At 40.0% G+C, this 21,247-nt stretch overlaps 1 protein-coding gene across 3 annotated transcripts; it reads left to right on the top strand.

Annotated features, from left to right (window-relative positions):
- Positions 1-9,297: 9,297 nt before the first annotated feature.
- On the top strand, positions 9,298-20,619 carry LOC121257128 (65-kDa microtubule-associated protein 6-like). Of its 3 annotated transcripts, none has more exons than XM_041158027.1 (13): positions 9,298-9,405; positions 9,659-10,061; positions 11,591-11,794; positions 16,782-17,045; positions 17,958-18,173; positions 18,250-18,405; positions 18,492-18,651; positions 18,757-18,908; positions 19,138-19,225; positions 19,301-19,374; positions 19,465-19,539; positions 19,793-20,143; positions 20,335-20,619. In XM_041158027.1, the coding sequence occupies exons 2-12, from the start codon at positions 9,981-9,983 to the stop codon at positions 20,126-20,128; spliced, it is 1,806 nt and encodes a 601-aa protein (XP_041013961.1). In that variant the 5' UTR covers positions 9,298-9,405; positions 9,659-9,980; the 3' UTR covers positions 20,129-20,143; positions 20,335-20,619. The 3 variants fall into 3 exon arrangements, with proteins under 3 accessions (XP_041013961.1, XP_041013960.1, XP_041013962.1); XM_041158026.1 differs by having other exon boundaries at positions 9,341-9,460; XM_041158028.1 differs by having other exon boundaries at positions 9,344-10,061; positions 20,341-20,619.
- Positions 20,620-21,247: the final 628 nt, after the last annotated feature.

Below are 21,247 nucleotides of genomic sequence, written 5' to 3'. Positions count from 1 at the left end.
TCACACTTATCATGAAACTTTGGGGGATACCAAACCGACAAACTATCGACCTCTACAAGGACTTTGTGATAGCTCGGGCGGTGATGGTTGCCAAGGCCTCTGCTTCGACCCATTTTGTGAAGTAGTCGATTGCTACAACCACGAACTTTGTCCTTCCTCTAGTTGTCGGGAACGGGCCAATCAAGTCTAGTCCCCACGGCATAAAAGGTCATGGAGAGGTGATCAAAGTCAACTCCTCTAGCGGGCTACGCGGCGCGGGCATGTGTTCTTGGCATCTCGGACAGTTATTTGGGAAGTTCTCAGCGTCATGGAGGGAGTGGGGTCCGTAGTATCCAGTCCGGGTCACTCTCGTGGCCAATGCCCTTCCCCCTGAGTGGTTCCAGCAGATGCCTTCATGTATCTCGACTAGCACATATTGGGCTTCGTCCAACGAGATGCATCTTAGGAGAGGTTCGGAGAAACCCCTCTTGTACAGTACCCCTCCCAATAATGTGAACCATGCAGCCCTATTCTAGACTTTGCGCCTCCTCTAAGTCGCCCAGGACTTCGCCTTTCTACAAAAACTTCATGATGTCTATGGCCCACTCAGGAGGTGCCAAGGAGGTAACTGACACCTCGGCCTCGATGGCTGGGGCCTCGACCGTCCTGACCACTGTGTGTTCTGGAAGGGGGAGCTCCTCCTGTGCTGAGGCGGCATTTGTCAAGCGATCTGCCTTCTAGTTCTTTCCTCTCAGGATTTACAGTATGCAGAAGTAATGGAAGAGGTAGTGCCCCTCGCACACTTGCTGGAGGTACTTCTTCAATTTCTCGCCTTTTGTGGAGAATTCCCCCGACACCTGACTGACGACCACCTGGGAATTGGCCTTCACCTCGATTTCCATGGCTCCCAACAACCTAGCCACTGACATTCCCGCTAACAACGCTTTCATATTCGACCTCATTGTTGGTCGTATTGAAGGCGAGCTTTATCATATAGTTGTGCTCTCCCCTATGTTTGCTGACAATGTGCACCCCTACAACCAGTTAGAATGATCCGTCGACATAGACCTGCCAGGGCTTCGCCTAGGGTGCAACTTGTATGTCCTCAGGGAAGCTTGTGAACTCAGCCACAAAATCCGCCAGCACCTGCACTTTAATCGTTGTATGGGGCAAGTACTCTATGTCAAATTCACGTAGATCGATTACCCATTTGGCAAGCTGGCCAGACATGTTGGGCTTTTGCACGATCTTCTTGAAGGGAACATTGGTGAGCACTTTTCATAGGGTGGGCTGGGAAGTATGACTTCAACCTTCTCGCGGCAACTACCAACGCAAACACTAGCATTCCATCCGTGGGTACCTAGCCTCGATCTCGCGGAATGTTTGACTCATATAATAGATCGGCCGTTGTGCCTCTTCTGTATCTCGGATTAACATCGCGGACATGGCATGTGGCGACATGGCCAAGTACATAGTCAGGTTCTCACCTGGCTTAGTCTGGCTAAGAAGCAGTGGGTGGGCTAGGTACTTCTTCAGTTCGGCGAATGCCTCTTCATAGGTAGTGTCCCATTTCTCAGCATTACTCAAGACCTTGAAGAATGGAAGGCATCGGTCGATTGATTGGCCGATAAAGTGGCTTTAGGCCGCCACTTGGCCGGCGAGTCTACGGACTTCGTGAAGGTTCCCGGGGGGAGGGGGGCCATCCTAACTATTGCCTCAACTTTCTTTGGGTTGGCCTCGATACCTTGCTCAGAGACCATGAAACCCAAAAACTTGCCTGACTCTACTCCGAAGGCGCACTTTAGTGGGATGAGCTTCATCTAGTAGCTTAGGAGCGTCGTGAAAGTTTCTCATAGGTCCGATAGGTGCTGTTCGAGTTTACTGCTCTTCACCAGTAGGTCTTTTACATACAACTCCATCTTTTGGGCAATCTGCTGCTTGAACATCTGCTTGACTAGCCGCAGGTATGTGGCGCCAACGTTCTTTAGGCCGAACGTCATGGCCTTGTAACACTAGAGTCCTCTATTCGTGATGAAAGTCGTCTTGTCTTTATCATCGGGACTCATCTGGATTTGGTTGTATCTGGAGTATGCGTCCATAAAACTGAGGAGTGGGTGACCGGCCGTTGAGTTCACTATCAAATCAATACGGGGCAAAGGGAAGCTGTCTTTTGAGCAAGCCTTGTTCAGGTCCGCGAAGTCGAATCACATTCTCCACTTCCCACTCGCCTTCTTGACCAGCATCACATTGGAAAGCCATTCGGGATAGTGGGCTTTTCGGATGAACCCTACCATAAGGAGATAGTACACTTCCTCGACCATTGTCGCGTACTTTTTCGCGCTGAGACTTCGGCGCTTTTCCTTGACCTTTATAGCTATAGGGTCCACATAGAGAAGGTGTTTGATATTGAGTTGTTGATCCCAGGCATCTCGTCGTGACTCCAGGCAAACACATCTTGGTGCTCAATGAGCCGCTTCATGACCTGCCTTAATTTAGGAGCCATTTTGTTCCTTACCCGCATGGTGTGCTCGGGCTTTTTTCGATCTACAAAAACCAACTCCAAGGGCTCATTGGGTTTCGCCTGCCGCAATGCTTGCTTGTCTCGGATTGCCTCATCCCATTCAGCTAGGGTTGACGGCGGAGGTGGTTTGACTGCCTCCCCCACTTCCCCGATCATCTTGACTTCCTTAACTTCGTACCTTAGCCCTCGAGAGTAGCATTCCTGGGCTAGCACTTGCTCACCGCGGACCTTTCCCACCCTCAATGTTTTGGGGAACCTCATCTTGAGGTGGTAGGTGGAGGTTACCGCTCTCATTACTGTTAAGGGTCGGGCAGACCAGTGTTGCATTGTATGAGGATGGGGCCTTCATTATTAGGAAGTTAGCCATCGAGGCTAAAGTCTTGGGGGCTTCCCCGACTAGGACGGGTAGTGTGATGGCCCCAATTGGATGGACGATGTCACCCGGGAAACCCTTGAGCAGCGTCGATCTGGGTTGATTCCTATCCTGACAAAAGCTTTCCAGAATAGGATGTTCGCTGAACTATCATTGTTGATGAGGACTCTTCAGGTAGTGAAGTTGGCAATCTGTATGGTAACCACCTACGCATCATCGTAGGGGTGGAGGATGCCCTCCTCATCTTTCTCACTGAAGGTTATCGTTGTTCCCCCAGCGTGCTTCCTAGTGCCGATCGCAACCCTTCTCGTTGTGAACACCTCCTCGTATCAGGCCCTTTGGGCATGGGCCCTCCGAGCCTACAAGGTGGAACGTCATCCTTCATACCCTCCCACGATCGTGTGGATCTCACCCACTGGACTGTTTGCCCTCTTTGGGCTCCGGCGTCGCAGGCTCCTTCGGGCTCTCGGATGACCACCCTCTTGGCATTCCTATCAGTCTGCCATCTATTGCCGTTGGTCTAGTAGGCCCTCCAACACCTCCCTCCTTTGCTTCAAGGTATAGCAGTCCTTAGTATTGTGCCGGTCAGTCAGGTGGTAGGCGTAGTACTTGTAGCTCTCTTGGCCCCTCCATGGCTCCTTCCGCTGGCTCCCAGCGCATTTGCCTTCTATGGCCAGGCTCATGTGCATGGGGCCCACCGCGCACCCGAGCTGATGCTTCACCCCTTCTCTTGGCCTCTTATGCTCCCTTCTTGCCCCCTTGTGGTTCTATCCGCCTTTCTATCCAACAGCCTTCTTGTCCGCTTACTCTAGCATGGTCTCTGGGGGGTCGTCAAGGCCTTGAGAATGTCTTCAGCATTAATGAAGCCGTCAGCTCAGCCCATAAACTTTTTTAGTGTTGTGGGTGTTCTCCTGGCTATCTCGGTCATGAACAGATTTCGGGGCCAGATCCCCCCAGCAGGGCTGCCAGGGTGATCTTCTAATCCTGGTCGTCCATGGTCATATGCTCCGAATTAAACCGAGAGAGGTATGACTTCATGCTCTCGTCATCCCGCTGTTTCACTATTAGGAGGTAGGCGACCGGGCGCCTCCTCTTCCAGCTCGCCATGAACTGCGTCAGGAAGAGATAGGCTAGCTCGACGAAGCTGTCGATAGTATGTGGCAGCAAGGATCCGAACCAAGCCCTCGCCGCCCTTTCAATGTGAGCGAGAATGCTCTGCACATAACTTCTCCTGGGAACCCGTGTAGGGTCATGTGTGCCTTGAACGTTTCCAAGTGCTCCAGGGGGTCCTTGGACCCGTTGTACACATCCACTTGCGGAACTTTGAATCTTGGGGGGAGAGGAACCGCCATGAATTCGGTGCTATACGGCAAGTCTGTACTAGTGAGCAGTTGTTCCACTGAGGATGACGTGCCTATCCGTTTGGCCATTTCAGCGTATTTATCCCCAAGCTGCCGAAGTTCGAGATGCATTTTGTGACTCTCTTCTTCGGCCAAGGCAGCCTCCGGGATTCACCGTGATTCAGCGTGTTGGCTGGGCTCATCTCCCTCCAATCCCCCTTCGATTCTCCGCAGAGCGGCATTCTCCTAGCGGAGAGCCGTTACCTCTTCCATCAGTTTCCATATGGTTTCACCCTTGCTTCCATCACTTCGAGATGTTCTTCTTCTCGTCATGATGCTTGGGAATGTGTGGTTGCCGGCATACGAAGAACACACTAGTATAGGAAAAAGGATCCCATAGGCGGTGCCACAATTAATGTCGTGTTTCGTAGCCCTAGCAACTCCACGGGGGCCCAGTTTGTCCACCTGCAACTATGAGGAAATTGGAGTTTCGGGGTGGTGGAGGACACCTCCGGTGCTACAGTTAGCATGCGATCTCCTTATGAAAATTATGAAATCAAAGTACCCAAGAGTTTGAACCCCTCCCCTTGTGGAGGGAGGGGGTATATATATCTGGTCGAGAGCGATCTTTGGGAATGAGATTGTGGATGTGTCGCTGCGTACTCGAGCCATGTGTCCCTGCCAGCTCCTTATTGTGCAACCCAGGGGGCACGTTGTGCTGTGCTCGTTTCCACCATTCATTAAATGCGGCATGACTCTGGTTAGATGCGTCCACTTTTTAGGACTGTCTAGACGTCGGGCTTCAGGGACAGAGATTGTCTTTGACCTCGCACGCTGGGGCTGTCGGCCAGTAGTGGTATCAGACAATTTTGCCTTCCATCCTCTGGCCAATGTGTGTTGCCTGACTGCTTCTTCTTCTAGGCCACCCTTTCCCGGCCCACCCCTTGTCCTTGGGCCCTAGAACTGTTCAAGCCTTGTGGGCCATGCCTGTTCGTCCTGGACCAGCCCTGGGGATTACTCCCCTCACAATTCATTTATTGTAGAACTTCTGAGTAATATTGTTGGATGATTAATCTTGTTTGACCACTACAAGATTAATCTTGTGAGATTCTCAAGCGAAAAGTTCCCATATCATGTACTTATTGTAAATTTGAAAATTATGAACACAAAAGTGAACGGATTCATGAAGCCTCATCCTCTCGACTTACATAAACAAATAGAAAGCGACAGACAATGCTGGCTTGTTAACAAAAAGCTGCTAGCTTTCTCCGACTTGAGTTGGATCGACTGGCTCACTTTTGCAATTTCCATTGTTGTTGCAGTTAGTGAGATAAGTGTCGGTATCGGCATTACTTTTCTACAAAATATATATGGTATTGGCATTTTGATCATATATTGAATTCACACGAGCAAATTAAAGAAAAGAAAACGTTATTTTTCTAAAGAAAGAGAGAGTTTAATGCACTCATTGTATTTAAAAAACGAAAGGAAAAAAAATCTCCTTATTAATCCAATGATAATATTATTAAGAGGGATGTAACTCATCATCCTATATTACCACACTTTATATATTTTAATATTATTTTTTATCTTATTTTATTTTTGTTAAATTAATTGAGTTATTTTACTTATCATCCATACACTATATATTTATTATAAGAAAAAAATTAAAATAAATAAAATGTGTGATATATAGGAATGATAAATATAATTATTTTATTATTAAATTCACACGAACAAAAGAAAAACAAACGTTCTTTTTCTAAAGAAAGAGATAGCTTTAATGTAATCATTGTATTTAAAAAACGAAAGGAAAACATCTTATTAATCCATATCGCTATGATTGAACTATCGTTTCATCAATAGGTGTTGTATATTTTCGAAATTGACAATTCAGCTCAACATGATGAGTGCGAACGTAATAAACTAATGGAATGATAAATAAAAACTATAGACATGCATTATTCTTGCATGGAAAAGGTCGAGTACTAGAAACTGTAAAATAACATACATAAAATTAAAAAAAAAAAACTCAATCATCCCAGTAAAGCGATTTACGATTTACATTATAAAGGAAGAATATATATATATATATATATATATAACATACATATTGGATGTGGGTGAAACGTCGACCCACCCACTTGATGAAGACCTTGAGTCACATTAATTGGCAATCTGTCCCACCTTCCCACATTAATTGGCAGTATTTCTCCTATATTGTTTATTTACAATATTAATATAATCAATTAATCAACCATGCATATATAGGACATAGCCAAAGCAAATGATGAGCATACACTACAGGTAGTAGTATCAGGAGATATTCATGGAGAATTTTGAGGAACCCTAGGTCAGACGTCATAACTCCAAGTATACTTCATTATCTCACTCTCCGTTGGTCTCCTGCGCGCAGCTGCTTACCTTTGTAGGCCCCTACATCGACTTTATGAAACTTTTTGCCATTGATTAAAATCTTCTTAATATGCGTGCATGCAGAACATATTCGAATTTCTGTCCGTTTTAAATGCTAAATTTGGACGTACGTACCATATTGATCTATTCATTATGGGTGAAATGATTACGATGGTTAAACACTTTGAATATGACGGAAATATACAGAGTTTTTCTGTAAATGGGGACCAAACTTTCTGAAATATACAGAAAGTTTTTCTGTAAATGGCCTTAATCTGATACATGTTCATCGGTTATTGCGTTCCATGCTTGTTTCTTTCTATCTTATTGCGGGTTAAAGATGATGACACTTAGGGTTACATACCTTCTAATGATTGTTGAGGACACAAAGGATCAAGGATTGAAGTTTCTTTTGATCTCTTCTTTTATTCTGTTGCATGGTGAAAAGCTTTTACCCTATATGTGGTGTCAACTCATCAATGCATTAACATTTACAAAAATTAAGAAAAAAAAAAAAAAGGAAGGAAGGGAGAGCTTAGAACAGTTTATAATTAGTCCCACTTTTTGTCGGCCGTGTTTAGATGTTGAGCTGAGTAGAATTCTTTATGAATAGTAATGAGTTGAGATGGTAGAGTGAATTTTGTAGAGTCTACCTAAGATGAGTTTAAATGTATTTAGATGTTAAAATGAATTTAGATATATTTATGTAAAGTTGTGAATCTTGCGTGTAAAGAAATGTTAAATTGAAAAAGGTTATGAGTCTCATGTATAAAGAGGTTTTGAGTTGAGATGAGTTTAATAATTTGAGAGTTGAATATTTGTATGTTAAACTTAACTTAAAATTAGATTGAACTGAGTTGATTTAAGTTGAGTCTATCAACCAAACGTAACCAATTTAAGTTAAAAAAATGTAGTTGTCGCTTTAGTTGAGTCTATCAACCAAATGGGGCCAATTTAAATTAAAGAGTGTATTTGTCGCTTTAATTTATTAATGATATAATAAATTAAACAGAGCACCATCTATAAGTACCTTGACATGCATGAATGAGTTGCCGAGTTAGAACACAATGCGAGAAGAATACATGATGAGCTTATCCTGAAAACATTGTATTAATTGCTTTCAAAGTGATCATATATGCAATGCATATAGAGATGTTTTAGAAACATACAGAATTTAATTAGAATAACTCATATTATATTGATTATAGCAACTTCCTAGATAATAAGATGATACTATCTTATGCCCAGCTGCATTTTTTGGCCAAATAATACAGGATAAAGCCTAAAGGTGCAAGACCCTTATCTACTAAGAAGTAGTAGCCACTGAAAAAGATATGCATGATTAGATGGTTTCAAAATCAATTAAAAAAGAGAAAAAGACTTAACTACCAATATTATTGAGCATAAACCAATAATTGGTGTGTATATATATATATATAATGTATCTTATAATGTTGACCCCTAAGAAATATTAATGTTGTTACAAAAGATAATATAATGTGACAACATTAAAAGAAGTCGTTGTAAAAAAAGAATTTGGGACTTGCGTACTTGGTATGTATTCATAAATAATATCACGAGGGTTTCTTAGAGATATCTCGCATGTTCTTAACTTGAGATTAATAAAAATATCATTGAGATAAAATATAATTAAGAAATACTCATCTCCAATGATATTCCTAATCATTGTTGTGTCATATTTTAAATAAGAAAAATATTAAATGTATCTAAGAAAAATTAAAAAAAAAATTTACTTCTCTACATATTATTTATTAATATACTGAAAATTATGAAATTTGAAATTTTTATAAAAAAATTAATAAAATAAATTTTATAAATAAGACTATGAGAATATGTAACACTATTTATTAAATAATTATTGTTTTAATTGATTGACTTAAAAAGTCACATCACCTAAAACATAATTCATTATTACTTTGCATGGTAGGATAGTTACGCAAATGACACTTGGTGGTGCTTATAATGTTAATCTTGTAAATGCTAATATTTAGTAATGACAAAAGTTCAAGGAAGTAACCCTTTTACAAAAGCAGGACAAACAGGAAGTTGCAGATTAATAAAAACAAACTCCAATGTCCAAACACATGCAGCAAGGAGAGTTACTGTGTACTTTGGACTTCGGGAACATCCGCTTCGGCTCGTACAAAAGCCACTGAACCCGCTTTTAGGTTCCGTGTAACTAAACCCCATCCATCCCTCATTCTATCATATGATCACGTGCTTCACATCGTGCATAGAAAAAAACATTTCTGGCTCTTTTTTCTTTAATTTCTAAGGACAAAATGACAGGCCTATGAGATATATGTTACACCGTCGAAGGTGTGTTTTCTTGTATAACTGTTTAATTTGGTGTAGAAGCGGAGTGGGAAATTGTATTATTTTTTACGTAGCTTTTCTAACTTCGATAATTTCTTTTTTTATATATTTAAAAAGAGATTTCAAACTTTAGACTTCTATATAGGAAGTTAGAGGTTATGCCAATCAAAATATATACCTTTGATTATATATATCAATATTAATTGTAATTAAACATTGCTGTTCTATAAATTGGTCGAGTTCGATTATCTTAAATTTAAGATCAATTTGATTTATTTATTGAATAAATTATTTATGAATACAAAAATAAAAATATATCCCAATTCACTTGCTTAATTAAGTTCCTGCTTGACTTGTACTCCAATGCTCCCTACCCCTACCACACCAAAGAATACAGTGAGAGGACAGAGAGAGAGAGAGAGGACCCAGCAGCATTCCGGGTAACTCTAAGCTGCGCCTAACCTCCAAACCCTGAAATACCATTATACTCCTCTGGTTTGGCTTAACCTCTTCCTTTTACATTTTATCAAATATATCCAATATTATCAATAAAAACAAAAACTATGTGCGAATGATAGTTGTTTTCTTCCACTGAATCTTTCACTCATTAGCTTTACTCTCTTCTTTCATTTCCGTTCCCTTCAGTTCCGACTAATGCTGCTACTGTTATTTTTTGGTTCTTTGAAATTACAGAGAGTTCAGATCTGAGGGAAGCTAAGGTTATTTTGGAGCAATGGAAATTGGAGACACCAAATGTCTCTTGGGTTTTTTTTTTTTTTTTTTTTTATTCCTCTGCCTTTGACTTAGAGTAGAAATTCCCATCATCCTGCTTTCTCCTTCTTTTGGGTTTTCTTTTCAGTATTTTTTTGGTTTAAGCTTTCTGGGAAGCTGTGGTGGTTGGGTCTCGCATTTTGTTGTCGGCGTTTTGTTTCTTTAAAGACCACCAAAAGAGCCAAGAGCTTTCTGGGTTTTCTTCAATTTCTAGCCCCAGAGAGAGAGAGAGAGAGGCGTAAAAATGCTGGCGATTGGTATTGGGAGCCCTACAACCATTATGCGTAACGGCACTAATTGCAATGTTTTGCTCAAAGAGCTTCAGGTGTCTGCTCTTTCTCTTTCCTCTCTCTCTCTCTCTTTCTCCTCTTTTCTGGTTTCACTTTTGTCTTCACTTTTTTTTTTTTTTTTTAAATAAGAAATTCCTTTGTTATATTTTGGTTTCTGGTGGTTTTGGAAGGCTGGTGTTATGAATTAGGGTTCTGGTGGTGAAGGGTAACTGTGAGTTTCCGGTTCTCCTTCTTGCTGGAAATGTGCTTTCCAGTGATGGGATTTTCAGCAACTTTGCGTTTGCTTTGCTGCGTCAGAAAAGAAAGCATGATTGTTTTCTTTTCGAACTGTCTCTCATAATGGGTCTAGTGGAGTTATGAATTTAGGGTCTCTTTAGCTCCTGTTAGTGTTTGTAGGGGAAAGAGGACTTCACTCTGTACTTTAAAGTTAAGAATGTGATCTTTAATCTACAATTTTGAGGCTCCTTTCTTTATGGTGGGTAATTATTGAAAATTGACCAAATAGTTTTTCATGTAAAATGTAATGTAATGCCTTTAGGTTGAGTGTTCTGTTCACTCCAGTTTCTTGATTCTTTTAACAAATTTCATTGTAAAATTATGTCAATTTTGATGGATTCGCCGTTCCTTCTGTGCACATCTTCTCGTTTCTTTTCTGGTGTTCGGGGTGTAATTGCGATGGTTTTCTTTTTGGGAATTTGCCGGAGGGTTGAGGTGTGGTCCGAATTAGTTGGGTTTTCAAGTGATCTTTTTAAAACTTTTTGTTGTTTCATCATCCCGTTTTAAGGGTTTCTGTTGGCTTCGAGACGCTTCGTGTTCCAGAGAAGAACAGTAGATAATTGGATTTTTTTTTTCTTCGTGGGGTTTACAAATTAGTTTTGTATCAATTTTTTCTTTCCTCATATCAATTTATTTGTTTTTCTTTCTTTATTATTTATTTTATTTTTTGTAACATGTTTTCTTTTCCCGCTTTATTTTCTTTTAAGTTTGACAAGATATTTGTATTCAGTTGGGGAATAGGCTGGCGTTGAGGCTTTTGGCTGAATTATATTGAGATTTTATATTGGTTGTAGATTTTATAAGTTATTGCTTATTTCACCCTAATTTACCATCAAGTTTTCAACCCTTAGTTGGCTCAAGTGGTAAAGACCCTTGGGCTTGGGGGTATGCTCCCCCAAGTCTAAGATTCAAATCTCCTTTGGTGCAAACAATCTCTAGGGGCCATCGGACTGGGAGATTTTCTCCTTGAATTACCGGAGGTGCACTTGTAAGAAACTCCTTGCCGAGGGCCTGTGCACCCCGGGGATTAGTCGGGACGTTAATCCTGGACACTCGGTGCCAATAAAAAAAAAAAAAAAAAAAAAAAAAAAAAAAAAAAAAAAAAAAAAAAAAACATACCATCAAGTTTTGAATTGATTTGATTGGTTTTTATCATTCTAGCTATTTTATAAAAGAGTTTTTTTGTTTCTCATTTGCTTGCAATCTATTCAATCTCTCTTTTTTGGAGAGAGAACACTGTTCACATATTAAAATTCCTTAATTGGTTTGGCTACTGTTATGAGATCAGCAAATATGGAATGACATTGGTGAGAGTGAAGCAGAAAAAGACCGCATGCTGCTGGAGTTGGAGAGGGAATGCTTAGAAGTGTACAGGAGAAAGGTTGAGGAGGCTGCCAATGCCAAGGCACGCCTCCATCATTCTGTTGCAGCCAAAGAAGCTGAGCTTGCAACTCTCATGGCTGCTCTTGGGGAGTTAAATCTTCATTCATCGGTATAGTTATCACGCATCATCAATGCATTCTGGTGGTTGCACTTTTTTCTCTTTTGCAATTAAAGCCTTGGCATTTTTTTTAGTTTTTGAAATATGAATGAATCAGAGTAGTTAAGTTTTGAATATTCTCCGTTTCAACTTATACCCTTTTACTTTCTTTATTGATACGTGAAGCCCCAATCCCCTAGTTTTAGTATAATTCTGGTGGGGAGCAAGGCTATGTTTGTATTGTATTTGTAATTCTCCTATTTATAAGAGTATATAGGGGGTAGTTATACCTTATTTACCCGTGTACACATTACTTTTCTCATTGTTTTGTAACTCTCATTTTTTAATTTTATGAGTAGTTGAAGTATCATTTAGCAAAAAAACTACACCCTTTCTATTTTCAAGATATTAATGGAAGTTTTAGCTTTGGCATTGAGAATATGAGAACATAGGCTGAGACTACTTGAAAATTTTTTAGCATACATTTCTAATTGAATTTGGTCGTTGCATGGCATGTAAAGTGGGATTGACCTGATATGAACTACTGTAGTTTTTTGCTTTCTCATTGACATGCTCATTTAAGCTCTGATCCATTCTCAGAACCTTTACTTTTTAATTGTACGATTCAAATGTCAGAAACAGACAAATGGTTGTTGTTTCGCTATATCCACATCATAACTCTGTTGCTTTTTATTCATCTTATGTTTTTTGTTACCATAAATATGTTTACAAACGTTTTGATGCTTTTTATTTATTTTTAAACATAAAATCAAGAGAAAGCATACCTCCACATATACATTTTTTTTTAATGTATAGTTGCTTACTTGCTGTCATGTTGTATCTGCTAAAAAACTACTGTATTGGTGTTTATGCACAATAGATTATCTGTGCTCTGTATGGTTATTAGTTCTTTTTAGATATCCCCATGCTTGGCTTTCAACCCCTTTTGTGCCTTCGATTAAATATTTACTCAGTTCTATGTAAAACAGAAAATATATGTTTGGAGTGCAGCTTGAAATTGGCATTACATATTAGCTATTGTTGGTACCCTATGGATGTTGAATTTTTGACATCTAGGGCTTTGCCCATCTTTCAATAATATGACGAAGTTAATAACTTGAAAAACGAAACATGAAGTGTCAAGCTAATCTTTGAGATAGTGCATATACAAAGCGAACAAAGAAAGAAGTTAATCTTCGAGCAAGGGAGAAAGGAGTGGGGCAAAGTGAAATGATCTCCGGGGTCCTTATAAGTATTGTGGGGGTGGACAACATCTGGCCTAACTTGCACAGTGAAGGGGGGGGGGGGGGAGATGAGTGAAACAAAGTGAAGATAGCTGGGGTCAGCAAACGAACTGAGCAAAAACAAAGGGGTGTATGCGTATGTATATCATACATAATATGATTGATATATATACACAATAAGGGGCTATTAATAAATATATAGTCTTCTACACACATGTACTGTAGGCATGCACACTTGAAAGGCTTACAGTGTGTTCAAAGGAAGGTAGCTGGAGTTTTTTTTTTTTTTTTTTTCAAATCAATGGTAAACGAAAAGATAGCTGCTCAATCATCTTGTGGGAGAGGGGGGGGGGGGGGGGGGCGGTACTTTGTGAGGTAACGATCTGCGCTATTCCTCTTGAGGGGTAAAAGGGGGTAAAGGTCCAATCTACTCAAAGAAAGAAGCTAAATCTGGCAGCTAAAAAAAAAGGAATAGGTGTTGCTGCTATGGCCATTTTTATTTCTCATAATCTGGAGTTTAGTGTAACACCCTGTCCCTCTAGGGTTATTAAAAACTAGAGGAACTGAATGCTACTAACCTTAAAATTGTTTCAAATTAGGGCCAGGTATGAAAGGTTTCATCATAATAGTTAGAAAATCAAAGTACTTTATTAAAAGAGAACAAACCCAACGAAATTCATATGCTACAATAACTCAGTACTAAAATAAACAGATAGATAACTCAGTAATCCTTCAAATCTTCGTCTCGTCCCCCTGAACCGTATCCTGTCTTGCAGCATCCTCATACTTATGATCACCTGGGTTGGGTACACGTAAAAACAGAAATGAGTTGAATGCTCAGTAAGAACTACATCATATAGTAAACATAATAACAGTCTAGGTTTTCAGTCAAGCATAAAACAGTCTCAATCATTATCATCATCATAATACAATACACACAATTAACCTCAAAGAAAAATGCATTCCTTGACCTCATATCCTTAATGGCTGTTACACACTATTAACCACTGTATGTTGTTAGGGTTAGTAACCCTTGCGGTCTTGGCGCTACCTGAGGGCTAGAGGGTAAGAACCTAGCCCTCCTCAAGAATGGGCATCACTAGGTGCACCGCTTGTGATGTATTCCGGTGTTGCAATTCACCCCTCCTCACTGTACCGTCTTCACAGTCATGGCTAGTTCATTTATTTCCTCAGCAGTCACATGCAATCATTCCTTTCATTTATTTTCTTTTCATATAGCCTTTCCTTACCTTACCTTTCATTCATTTAAAGTATATAGTCGTACTATATGCATATCAGTCATTCAACAGTCACACGTTCCTCAAATCACATGCATTCCATTAATAACAAGGGTTCATGTAACAGGGGCTGCCAAGAACAGTTTGTATATATATACTTGTAAACATGTACATATCTATACAATTATGAAAATGACATTTTTAGTTTACATAAAATGAACTGAAAAGTATGATCAAGTCACTTACCTTGATCCTTATGCAAAATAAGCCCAAATGCACGTGTCACAAAGCATCAATGGAACCTATAATAATTCATACAGTCAAATAAGCATTTCCTCACATTAAATAAAATATATAAATATGAAACATGCAACATGCAACTATGTTTAAAAAGGCTACCCATGACTTCTAAAAATCATCTTAACTCAACCCTAATTACCCATATGACTTTAGACCTAATTTCCTTATGAGTTGTACTCTTCCTTTATTCATCCATAAAATCACTACATGACCTCCAAAAATATCACAAATCATTCTTACTTAACCTAGAATCATCCACATAAAATAATGAACTCTAAAACTCAACTCCCCATCATTTTCAACCCTATCACCCGAAACACCTCAAGTGAGTTCAACCCTCGTTTATACATCTTAATTAAATCACACTTAACTCCTTAAACACACAACCAACTCATGCAAGGCTCACAAATCCTCAAAACCCAAACCACACTCATGGACACAGACTTATGACTAAACCGAATTGCACCTACACGTGGGACATGAACTCACATTTTATGCATCTTCCAATTCTTCCACCCAAGGCACCCTAGTATTTGGATCATATATATAACTACACCATACTCTTATACCAGTGAGCCACTCACAAACATGATCTGTACGCACCCAACCAGATCAAGCACATGCACGTATACAGTTCCATCCTAAACTCACACATGAACACATACACAGAGTTGGTCACAGCCCTTAGTAACACTTGGTTATGCTTAACCACATATAAGAGAGGGAGAGAGAGAGAGGTTTATACCTAGAGGGAAGGACCCAAGGTTGTGGTAAGGGGGGTTGAGCATAGGACCTGGACTTATCCTCCCTTGTTTCAGTTGGCACTATAGCTAGATCACACATTACATCAAGTGAAATGCATCAAATGCTTAGCCATTGGAAGAGAAAGGGAGAAGGAGTGGTACTAGGTGGAGGAAGGTGGTGGAGGAGGCAGGGGGCTTACTGGAATGTGGTGCAACCGCATGGGATGAGGATTTTGATTTATGGTTTTGGTTTCGTGGAATCGTTGCTCCTCACTGTTTGGCATTGATCATGGTGGTGCTAGGTCATTTAGGGCTATATTGGGCAGTGTTGTGGAGGAGGAGGGGTGGTTCAAGTCAAAGCTATGGCGGTTGGGTCACCTAAGTGTCAACAGGGCTGTTTTTTTTTTTTTGTGTGGGATAGATAGTGTGTAATGGGCGACGCAAGGTGGTCTCACCTAGTGGTGATGGGCGGCACTTTGGGCTGGGCTTGGTGCTGGAGGGGACGGTTGCAACGTGAGGCTTGGCAGCAAGGTGGGTCGACAGCAACCCTAGAGGCAGCAATGTTTTTATGTGCATGGAGCTTCTATAGGGCGGTCTATATATAGTGTAGTCGGATCTTGGGTTTTCAAACGGGTCATGGGTCTTGGGTCATGTACGTGAGTTTGGGTCCATCACAAGTGCCTTGGGTCCTAGTTTAAAACATGGACATGGGTCACAACCCTAATGCTAACCCATCTCAAACTAACTTCTAACCTAAAATCCTCTAGGGTCGAATCTCAAACTTTTCTATTTAACCTCAATAAAGTAAATTAAAGCCTAGTAAAACAAAAATTCTATGTACAATTACTTTTGCGTACTTTACTAATGTGATTGGCTGCGTCACTTTTTTTTTTTTTTTAATATGAAATAACTACTTTGGCCAATCACATCAGTGGAGTGCGCAAAGAGTACGCAAAAGTGACTGTACGTAGCATAACTCAATATGGAAAATCAATTTTGTAGGAATCATGGTGTGCACATAATCCCTTGTTTGCACACACGTAGGCACAAAAATGGAACATTATATAACTAAATATTAAAATTAATTAACTTATCAAAAACAATATTAAAATTAATTAAACAATGAAAATGAAGGTGGCTTGGGAATGTATTCATCACAGGGGCCCCACTAAACATTGGCATAGACTTGTCTAGCACAAAAAAGCCATTCCTGGCATGCCATGATTCTTTGGCTCGATATATCCCATGGAGTATTAGTGTAGCAAAGTGCTATTTATTAACAGTTCATTACCGAAGTTAATTAGCAGAAAAGCGACTAGTTGTCTTTAAACATGTCACATGAGAAGCACTACTCCGTAGGAGCTCCATCCCTTTTCTTAATGTGTATTGTTTGATTTTCATACAAAATTGAACTGTTGAGAATAGGCATTGAGATTATTAACATGCTTATCTGAATCTTGTTGTGAGTTAACAGATTCAGGCAGAGAGGTCGGCATCGTTGAAAGAAAAACTTGCATCTGTCACACCGCTGGTAGAGGAACTGAAAATGAAGAAAGAAGAACGAATGAAGCAATTTGCAGATACAAAGGCACAAATTGAAAAGATCAGTGGTGAGATTTCTGGATACAATCATTTCAACAATGGCATGATCAGGACATTAGAGCTGGATGAGCAGGACTTGTCACAAAGAAAGCTCACTGAATATCAAACACATCTTCACACTCTTCAAAAGGAGAAGGTACCTATATAATGATGTGAAATGGACCTTAATTGTTTTTTCAAAATCAGTGTGAAATTTTAATTATCTGCTTCCTGATTTTGGAGAAGATTAAAATCGTAGTATTCTTGTGGGGCTGCTACCAGCATGGTGCGGGGCAGGGGGTACCCTTCCCTGCACCCTGCCCCGCACCATGCGGGGGGTGGGGTTTTTTCCCCCGTCCCTGCCCTGGTGTCGGGGGGTGGGGGAAAAAACCCCATCGGCCTCGCCCCCCACCTAGGCCAACACATTGGGTCTAAAAATTTTTCTTTTAGTCCAAAAATATTTTTTTAGACCCAAATTATAATATAATTTAAATTTATAAATACAAAAAGAACTTAAACTCATTAGAGTTAGATTTTGGATTGTCTTGGCCTCCTAGGCCAACCTTTATATAGGAGGCCAAGGCAATACAATAATCATCCTTAAGTAATGTGGGATTTAGTAGATCCAATGACTTGAATACAATTTCAAGTCTTTAATAAATTGTATATATATATATATCTATATGCAATATATTTATATATATATATAAATATAAAAAAAAATTATATGTGGAGCGGAGTGGGGGGCAGGGCGGTGCCCCACTAGGGTCATCCCACCCCCCGCCCCTGCTAGGCCTTCTCCATGCGGGGCGGGGGCCCTCGCCCCCACATCCGCATGGGTGGAGCAGGGTAGCAGGGTACGGGGCCCCGCTGCCCACCTCTAGTGTGTTGTAGACTCATTAAGAGGGCCATTTTTTATTAGAGACATGTTCAAACTAATGAAAAAAAACTTGCAATTGCCTGTATAGAAGATTTCTGCATGTTCGATTTTGTCCAATTTGAATAAAGTTTTCCATCCTTCTAGTCATGTTTTGATAAGGTATGTGCATTCTCTTACCACCTTTTGCAGTCTGACCGCCTCCATAAAGTTTTGGAAAATGTGAATGAAGTGCATTCTCTCTGCGGTGTGCTTGGCTTGGATTTTGGGCAGACTGTGAGTGATGTGCATCCAAGCTTGCATGGGACAAGCGTTGAACAGTCCACTAATGTCAGCAATAGCACATTGGAAGGGCTAGAACAGGCCATTGCCAAGTTGAAAATAGAAAGGAAAGCTCGAATACTGAAGGTATGCAGATAATCCCATCATTGTTCTTCATATTTGTCTTGGCTGTTTATATTGACAATCTTGTTTTGAAATGCAGCTGAAAGATATTGTTGCATCACTGCTTGAACTTTGGAACTTGATGGACTCACCAAAGGAAGAGAAGAATAACTTTTCAAGGATTACTTCCATTCTTGGATCATCGGAGACAGAAATTATAGAACCTGGTGTTCTCTCAACAGATATAATTGAACAGGTCCAAGATCACTCTCGATTTCTTTCCTTTGTTTAATTTGCTTGTTCCTGATATAGATCCTCAAATTTTTCTGGACTATATTAAAGGCATCAGCGGAAGTGCAGAGGCTCACTAAACTGAAAGCAAGCAGAATGAAGGAACTTGTTATGAAAAAGAGATTAGAGTTGGAGGAAATTTGTAGAATGACCCATATAGAACCGGATACAAGTACGGCTGCTGAGAAATCGAGTGCACTGATAGATTCTGGTAAGATATCTTGCCTCCTGCCATAATGCTTGACACATTCCTGGGGTGTTAATTTCATCATTTACTTGGCATACAATGATACTTTATGGACCTTACTATGTACAGGTCTTGTGGATCCTTCTGAACTTCTGGCAAATATTGAAGCACAGATTGCCAAAACAAAACAGGAAGCTTTGAGTCGGAAAGAAATAATGGATAGGATAGATCGATGGCTTTCTGCCTGTGAAGAGGAAAATTGGCTCGAGGACTATAATCAAGTAAGCGGGAAATGTTGTTACGGCCTTGCACTAATTTGGCGAGGACCTGCGCATGGTTTTTGATGAATTCTTTCTTCCTCATCATTGTTGTCCTCTTTATTCTTTTGTTTTTTAACATAGCTTGTGAGTTCATGTTTCATCCAAATGGGCTCTGATGTGTTATACAAGAGCTATTGCTGGAGGGTCATGGAAACTGGAATCTGACCTCGAGCATTTTGCTGAATTACAGGATGAGAACCGTTACAATGCAGGGAGGGGTGCTCACATTAATCTTAAACGTGCAGAACGAGCTCGAGTTGCTGTAAACAAAATTCCAGGTATTGTTTCCATTATGGATCATACCCTATCTGGTGCTTTAGTATCCTTTGGAACTAACCTGGTACCTTTTCCAGCTATGGTTGAGAATCTGATACACAAAACTCTAGCCTGGGAAGACGAAAAAAATATGTTTTTTCTTTATGACGGGGTGAGTTCCTTATTCAATATCCTTTTTTGGATGTGCTTTCTCCGTGGCATTACTTTCTCTCTAAGCTTAAAAATAAACTTTATTTTTCAGGTACGATTGGTGTCGATACTGGAGGAATACAAACTCACCAGGCAACAGAAAGAAGAGGAGAAGAAGAGACACAGAGTAATACAACTTTCATTATTATATATGCATCTTTCTGAAATTCTGTGGTACACTTTGAACTTTTGGTTGTGTAGTTTACTAACATGATAGGGCCTTTTCTTGCAACATTGAGATGGCTTGTTCTATTCCTTTTGATTGGAATACTATTTTCAAATGTTCCTGCATCGTGTGACCGATAAAAAAAAAAATGCTCCTGCATTGTGTGTTTCTCAGCTTTTTGCGGTAGATTAGACATTTTGATTTTATGTTTTAGGACCAGAAGAAGCTCCAAGATCTGCTTCTCACTGAGAAGGAATCCATTTATGGGTCTAAACCTAGTCCGAGAAAAAGTAACAGCTTTAGAAAGCCAAATGGGTATCGTGCAAATGGAAATGGATCCATGACTCCAACACCTCGTCGTAACTCTGTTGGCAGTGGAACTCCAGAGCTTCTCACCCCCAGATCCTACTCAGGACGGCAAAATGGATATTTTAAGGAAATGAGAAGGTTGTCTACAGCACCACTGAATTTTGTTGCGCTATCGAAAGAAGACACGATGTCTTATGCATCTGTTTGTGGCTCTGAGTTAGGGTCCCCTCGGTTAAATTGAAACACCTGGATATTGGTATGTTATGCCTACGTTTTGATCACTGTTTGTGCTTTTATTGCTATGCTTTTTCTTCCTTGCCTACTTGGACACCACCAAAATGAGGCTGTATTTTGGAAACCGTAAAATACGCACAAAATATATGGAGCATTAAATTTTTTTTGTCTAATTGGGTTTTTGTACTTGATATTGATAATATAATTGTGCAGGAACAGGTGCCTCTCCATGAGCTATGAAAGACTGTATAAGTGGTTAAAGCCAGTGGAAACTTTGTGAATATTAAAGGGTTTGTAACACTAGTGTATGCTTGTGATTTTTCAGAAGTAGTTTGGCAACAGTAACTGACAATTGAGGTGAATTTGGATGTCTTCTGGTTTGACGAACATCAGCCTCTCGAAAGAGTGGTGAAACTAGTAGATAGTTATTTTGAATTACTTGTAAACTTGAAGTCGTTCACCAAAATAGGGAAAACTGATATGGTTGTTACAGCAGTAGTACTTACATGGTTTTTTTTTTTAATTTAATTTTTTTTTTTATGAATTTTGCTTGTGTTTTGTGTGTCCTTGTATATATGTATCTCACTGTGATGTCCACAGTTTCATTTAGAAATATTGAGTTCTTTAAGATTCAAATTGCAGGATTTGGTGAAGCTGTCGTATCATATTAATCATTGATGTCTGGCATCTCTGTCACATTTTTCATCTTCTCGAAAAAATATACCCTTAAAGCTGGTTCTCTCAAAGCTTGGAAACCAAATGAACTGAAATTTATATTTGGAAAGAAAGAAAAATAATGATGAAATGATTGGAACCATATGATGTTGTATCAGGCACTAACACGGTTGAACATATTAACTGTTAGGTAGAGAACTCGACCCTTAAGGCGAGCTGAGCACCAGCATTGGAGTGGGCATTTGTTGCATTTAGCCATTTCTTTTGCATCCCACATGGAAGATGGCTTTTATCTACAATACTTAGGTATCTTTGTGCACCTATAGCTTGAGGCAATTAATTAAAAATAATCATTTTCTCTCTCCATATCAATGTGTGGTGCTGTTGTTTGTTGTAATATTGACCACTCTACAGATATATTTGCAAAAAGAATATTTGTTGTTTGCTATTG

Source organism: Juglans microcarpa x Juglans regia, chromosome 3S (assembly GCF_004785595.1).
Source record: "Juglans microcarpa x Juglans regia isolate MS1-56 chromosome 3S, Jm3101_v1.0, whole genome shotgun sequence".
Classification (NCBI taxonomy): Eukaryota; Viridiplantae; Streptophyta; class Magnoliopsida; order Fagales; family Juglandaceae; genus Juglans; species Juglans microcarpa x Juglans regia.
This window is presented reverse-complemented; position numbering and strand designations above follow the sequence as displayed.

What these genes read in the sequence shown, in the direction of transcription:
- LOC121257128 (XM_041158027.1), top strand. Translation starts at nt 9,981, where the DNA reads ATGCTGGCGATTGGTATTGGGAGCCCTACAACCATTATGCGTAACGGC. An exon ending in AGTTAAATCTTCATTCATCG is followed by an intron (nt 11,795 to 16,781) that starts GTATAGTTATCA and finishes GTGAGTTAACAG; the next exon opens with ATTCAGGCAGAGAGGTCGGC. An exon ending in GGCTCGAGGACTATAATCAA is followed by an intron (nt 18,909 to 19,137) that starts GTAAGCGGGAAA and finishes GCTGAATTACAG; the next exon opens with GATGAGAACCGTTACAATGC.